Source organism: Aspergillus pseudonomiae (genome assembly GCF_009193645.1).
Source record: "Aspergillus pseudonomiae strain CBS 119388 unplaced genomic scaffold BDV37scaffold_3, whole genome shotgun sequence".
Lineage (NCBI taxonomy): Eukaryota > Fungi > Ascomycota > Eurotiomycetes > Eurotiales > Aspergillaceae > Aspergillus > Aspergillus pseudonomiae.
In genome coordinates this window covers 354,118-360,117 of record NW_022475995.1, presented here as the reverse complement: position 1 = coordinate 360,117, position 6,000 = coordinate 354,118, and the positions used below count along the sequence as shown (strand labels likewise).

Here is a 6,000-nt window from a genome sequence, read left to right as displayed (position 1 = left end):
AAAAAAAAAAAAAAAAAAAAAAAAAAAAAAAAAAAAAAAAAAAAAAAAAAAAAAAAAAAAAAAAAAAAAGGGAAAGAAAAGAAAAGAAAAAGAGCAGAGGTGGAAGCGACTAAAAAATATTATTGAGTCATTCGGATGAGCAGCAGCACTGGTGGCTGCTGTACCTAATCTACAAGCGAAGCCCTGTTGGATCACCACGTTTCACGTCATCCACACTGCACCTTTCCCAAACCAGCCCCCCTTCCCCCCTCACCCCCCTTTAGGGTCCCAACCTGGGCCTTGGCCGTCCAGGAGTCATGACTGGAAAAGTTCCTCATGCTGCTTTCTGTGAGGAATACGACGAGGACGCTCATGTTATCATCCCGGAGACCCGTCAAGTCGCCAACCTCGCTGCCAAACGTTCGAAACTGGACCTGAGATCAGCTGGCGAGGCCCTAGTTGATATCGCAAGCGATTCTGGCTACTCTAGCCGCACTGCCGCCACCGTGAACAGCACCCAATCTGGCCCGTCGGGCCGGAAAGACCCTGTCCCTCTTAAAATTGACACAACGCCCAAGAGGGCCGACCTCGAACGTGTTCGCTCCCACCGCAAAGACCGCCCAAAAGAACGACCTGCTCGCCCTTCTTGGGACGAGAAAATGCAAGTTGGCACCTATCCTGCTGTGAGCCATCACCACGCCTCCATGCAGCGGTCGCCATCGCGGTCCCGCAGACGGGAAAATTCCCAGATGCGGCACTTCCCTGGCACCTGTTGGGAGTGCGATCAGGGCTTGTATCATGGGTCCACCCCCGTTGAACCGCGAGCCATCGACTACCCATATTATATGTCACCATCTACCACGTCGTCCGTCCACGACTACCCCCCTCCGTCACCACAGGGGCCGCGGTATGCCCCTTCCGCCGTCCAAGATGTCCATGTATCCCACAGCAGCCGGCCTCGTAGCGGTCGCTCGTACTCTTATCACACGAACAACAACCGACCGGTGAGCTTTCATGGTATGGTTCCTGGGATGGGCGGCGGAGTTATGTATCCTCCCAGCCATATGGGTCGCTACGAACATGGACCCCCTCCATCCTCTTCCGCCTACACCAATCCGCCGGCCTATGCTCCATCTCCCTACGGTCAACCGTCCCCGTATTTTGCCGCCATGTCCGACTATGGTCCGCCCGATCGCCAAGAACGGTCGGCCTCCAGGACGCGGGACCAAGGCAGGCCACGGCGCGGATCCACTTACGGGCCACCCGTCGTTGACTATGATCCGCCCTCTGCGTATGAGGATGATGAATCCCTTGATCTCCCGCCGCCCCGTGCACCTCGACCACGGCTTCCATCCCATTCTTCCCATGACCGGGATGAAGACTATTACCGGATGCCGCCCCCACCCGTGAAGCACAAGCCCGCGCCGCACGTTATTCAGAAACGACCGGAACTCCACCGAAAAGCTGTGACTGCGCCATCGGTCACGTCCGATCGACACCCATCACGCTCGATGGACCTGTCCGAAATGAGAGATGCTTTGCCAGAATATGGATATCGACGGTCATCCCGGGAGACCGTAATTCCTGCGCGAACACGCAGCATTCGAGACAGTCGACGCCCCGCAGCCTATCATGAATCTTCGCGACCATCACGGGTGGCGGTCGAGAACTCCCGTCGCCGACGACCAACCGTCTATGAGTACGATGATGGTGACGATGATGAAGAGGACGAGGAGGACGACGGTGACGAGATTGAGGTGAAACAGCGATCAGCCGAGGAGTACCAGGCATCTCGTTCCGGCAAAGTCGTGCCAACGCCGTTGACGGAGGATGCCCTGTACAAATCTAAGGCGTCTCGGGCAGAGAGTGACAGCGGCAGTCAGAAAAGCCGCTCGAATAGCAGCCGTGGTAGCGACGCACGGACCCAAAATGGTAGTGGTAGTGGGGCCAAGGCGGAGGAAGACAACAACATTGTCATGACGATGAATGGCGTTACGATGAGCTTTACACAAGAGTCTGTTGGCGGAAAGAAAATCAGTCTCCGAACAGGCGACGCGGGTGCAGTCGAACTGAACATCGAAGGGAAACGACCAAAGAAGTACCTGACGAATGGTTCTGACTACACGGGAAGCGTGACCCAGAGACAGCTAGAGGACCCCCGGCGGGCACGTACCGACCGACGGTCCGACCGCGCCAGTCGGCGGTCGAGTCGGTCGACCTACAGCGGTCGATACTAACTTGCCTCTTACCGGGTACTATGTTTCACTTCCATGCTTGCTTGTGCGATTTGATTTTATATTTACCGAGTTCCCATCTGAGTGCTCTGGATAAAGACGTCGTTTGCCAAAAGTTTGTCATTTCTCGTTTCTGGGTTGGCCGCCTTTCCTTGCACCAAAGAAAAGGAAAAACATAAAAAAGACACGAGGCGATAACGCGCGGAAAAGTTCGATGATTCGTTGCTGAAAAGATTTTGGTTATGGGAGGCATTCTGGGTTCGGATTTTCTTGCTTTGGTTTGACTTGTTCGGGTATAAATGATAAAGAGAAGGGCGGGTTTGAGGCTCTGACCGATCACGTCCATCATGGCGACATGATTGTATGATTCTGACGACCTGCATGATTGATGTTTTTTATGTTACGGTACTATGTTGTGATGTTGATGTTGTTGCTGTTTGATGTCTTGATGCCCTAAGCGTTTGTAACATCTTTTTCTGGAAGCTTCTTGTTTCTTCGTCTGTTTAGTTCTCTGTTGTCAGTTGGAAGAAATGAGTTGTGGCAGAGAGAGGTATACCCCATTGTCGTTGTCTCGATCCTGTATCTTCTGCGTGAGCTTAATGTGACAAGTTCTTATGCTGTTGTAGTTGATGTTGATGTTGATGTACGCTTCCAGCCATGACTTGTATTGATGACCTTTGTTGTTTCCTTGATATTCTTTCTATGATAGCTACCCAACTACTTATGGTATGCTTGATCGCATATCTAATCGCTCTTATTGTAGTGTGTTTCCTCACCCCATTACCTGGCTTCGTTCTTTGCTGCGAGCTCCCTCCTTGAAGCTCGAGCGATAGGCGCGGCTTTCTCATGACATTAGTAGAATATCTCTATTAATAGTCAATCTTGACAAAGCTCCTGGTAAAAAGCATCTTTTTGGGGTTCGCGCCCCAAGAGGTCAGTTAGAATCTTCACTCCATCTAGGCTCCCTCCCTTCTCAAGGACAGTATATCGGTATCTCCAACCCTCTCGATAGTTCATTGGGTCCGGTTTGAACACGGTATAGAACATATCTGTCGCATAGACCTTCGAGCTGTATCATCACCTTCAGTAATCAAGTCAATTCTCTGGTCAAAAGAATGATCTCACAACAAATAACTGTAGTACCCTGCATCATACTCCCCCAGCAAGTGTTGAAAGCGTGTTTGACCATGGCCCCAGTCGTCACCCTCTGGGCCATCCATCGGTAGAATCTTAGCGAGGAGGTTATTATATTTTGCCGAGATGTCTAATTCCTTTATCGCGTTGTGATCGTCAGGCTCGTGGACTACCATATCAAAGATAGCGAAATGCAACTGACGCAAATGGAACAGTGCGCCGTTTACGTGTTCGGCTCGGAGGATGCTCTCGATCATCGCGTCAGGTATTTGCTCCTGAGGCTGAGGCTCCCTCTCTACTCGCTCTTTCCAATGGTCAAAATACTCCGAGGAAAGGTACGAATAGTGTCTGCTTAATAACCGCAGTACTGATGGTGTCCAGCACCAGTTCTCCAGCATCTGACTAGGGGCTTCACCAAAGTCGACTTCTGTCTCTGTACCGTGGAAATGCGAGTAGGTTGTCTTTGAAACAAGATCATGGATTGCATGGCCCAGCTCATGGAATAATGTAACAAGTTCGTCATGCTTCATAAGACAGGGGGCTTCAGAGTTAGGGTTGGAGAAGTTGCACACCAATGCCGTGGCAGGATATTGGCGTGTACCGCTTTCTTGGATAAAACCCTAAGGGAAGTCAGTATTGGTTTATAGGAAGATGTAAGGACTGTAACAGACGGGTATCAGGTTGAAATTGGCTGCATTTGCGTATTTACCTTCCCGAAGGAAAAGATCCATATAGAGATACCCGACAAAGCCACCGTCCTCGTCACTGTTCCAGACACTAAAAACCTGTACGTCTTCATGCCAGACAGGCGTGTCTCCGGGACCAATTAGCTTCGTTATCTCGTCTCTGCTAAGTTCGCTGAAAAAAAGACCAAATAACATCTCGCAGACCTTCAGCATACCCGCGATGGTGCTTAGAAAAGGGAAATATTCCGCAATCTTCTGTTGGTGCACCGAATACTGCTTCTCCAGCATCATTCGATGATAGTATTGATGATCCCACAGAAAATACCGACCATCAAATGATTCTCCTCGAGACTCTAGGTCGGCCCTCTTAAGCCGCTTTAGCTTTTCGACTTCTCTCTGACCATTCTCACTCAATCGAGTTTGTAAGTCACCGAGAAAGGCATTCACAGTCTCCGGACACTTCGCCATTTTATCTTCAATCCGCAAAGCAGCATGACTGGGATATCCAAGCAAACGAGCCGCTTCATCACGAAGCAGGACAGCCTCCCTAAACAGGGGCACATTCTGTGTACACTTATTCTCATTGGCGATGTAGATACGTCTCCGCGTGTTGCTGTTCCTCGCGTAGCTCAGTGTTTTAAAGAGATCTGGATCATTAAACGTCACTCGGACCTTGTCCTCATTGACCTCTCCTACTTTCCCTCTCAATAACGTAGATAGAAAGTCCTCCGGCAATCCATCCAACTCTTCAACCGTAAACCAGATGCCCACACTATTCGCCTCGACCAAATTTCTCTGAAACTCAGCCTTAACCCAACTAAGCCGCGACTGAATTTCCCGAAATCGATCCCTCGGGTACCCGGCCGACAATCTCAGCCCATGCCGAACGTAGCCCATGTACAACTTCTTCAACAGGTGATAGGATTCTGGATCTAACTGTTCATCCTTGTGAAAGACCGCGTCAACCAGCGCAAACAAACCGTCATCCATCGTGGTCTCGACATTGTAACAGTCCAGCAGATTCCGGGCCTCGGTGGACGCATTCCGCAGTTCGGGGCTGGTCGATACGGCTCTATAGAAAACAAGGATATGGGACTTCGAAGCCAGAGTATTGTCGATGTGAGCCAGGGGGAGAATGACGTTGTTGAATGTTGCGGTGTTGGGCTGTATGTTCCTTTTAATCTGGCTTTGGCTTTCGCGGGCACGCTCAATCAGAGACTTGGTATCCTGTATGATTGTGGCTGGGTTTGCTGTGAAGGTCGGGGGTGGTTGGGGTGGGGTTCGTTGCTTTTGGGAGGCCATTTTTTAATAAGATAGACGGTTTTCTTCCATGCTCTCTGTCCGGGGAAATTGGAAGAATTGGCATTATTTAATGCTTTCTGTTAAATGGCACACAAGACAGCTGTCGCCTAAACAGGGAAGGCGGATCGAATTCGCAATATGATCCTTGTATAGTCACCATCGCGTACTCTTTTTCCTTGCCAACACGGCCCTCCCGTAACTTTTATGGGTTTTGTCATGTGCGAGTTAGCTAAAAGCGACAAATATTAATACGGTTCTACCCAGCGCTTTGCACGGAACAAAGATGCTCTATCTATAATGAATGTTTGACTTAAACCAAGCATTGTGGGTTGCAGTTTGACAGCAGCATCGTTCAGTTTGACGGGCCCTCCGATTGACTTCAATATGGTGACCCTTCGCAAATGCTGGTAATCCTGCCAAGCACAGCTAAGCCTTAGATGCGCGACTTAGGGCTTATGGAGGATCCTCCAGAATTATCTCCCAGCCATTCAGGTGCGTATTGCTTCACTTCTTTGTTTGGCTTACATTGAGGACCCCTCCCAGTCTGACTACCGGACAGTACAACGAGGATTCTCTTTGTTCTCAAGGCTATATAGTGGATTGATCATCCATCGCTACTATGTGTCTAGATCATGACTACCACACCTAAATTGGGAGTCTTCCTT

The 6,000-nt window shown here is 49.9% G+C and overlaps 2 protein-coding genes across 2 annotated transcripts; one reads left to right on the top strand and one right to left on the bottom strand.

The window, feature by feature from the left end:
- Positions 1–211: 211 nt before the first annotated feature.
- BDV37DRAFT_109925 (uncharacterized protein) lies at positions 212–2,229 on the top strand. Its single transcript, XM_032078358.1, has one exon. It carries the CDS (start codon positions 297–299, stop codon positions 2,214–2,216), a length of 1,920 nt encoding a protein of 639 aa, XP_031946552.1. The 5' UTR covers positions 212–296; the 3' UTR covers positions 2,217–2,229.
- A 457-nt stretch (positions 2,230–2,686) lies between these two features.
- BDV37DRAFT_293842 (M3 family metallopeptidase) lies at positions 2,687–5,335 on the bottom strand (the record flags this gene model as incomplete). The annotated part of the gene is made up of 3 exons (XM_032089511.1): positions 2,687–3,282; positions 3,339–3,967; positions 4,019–5,335. The coding sequence occupies 3 exons, from the start codon at positions 5,333–5,335 to the stop codon at positions 3,090–3,092; spliced, it is 2,139 nt and encodes a 712-aa protein (XP_031946551.1). The 3' UTR covers positions 2,687–3,089.
- Positions 5,336–6,000: the final 665 nt, after the last annotated feature.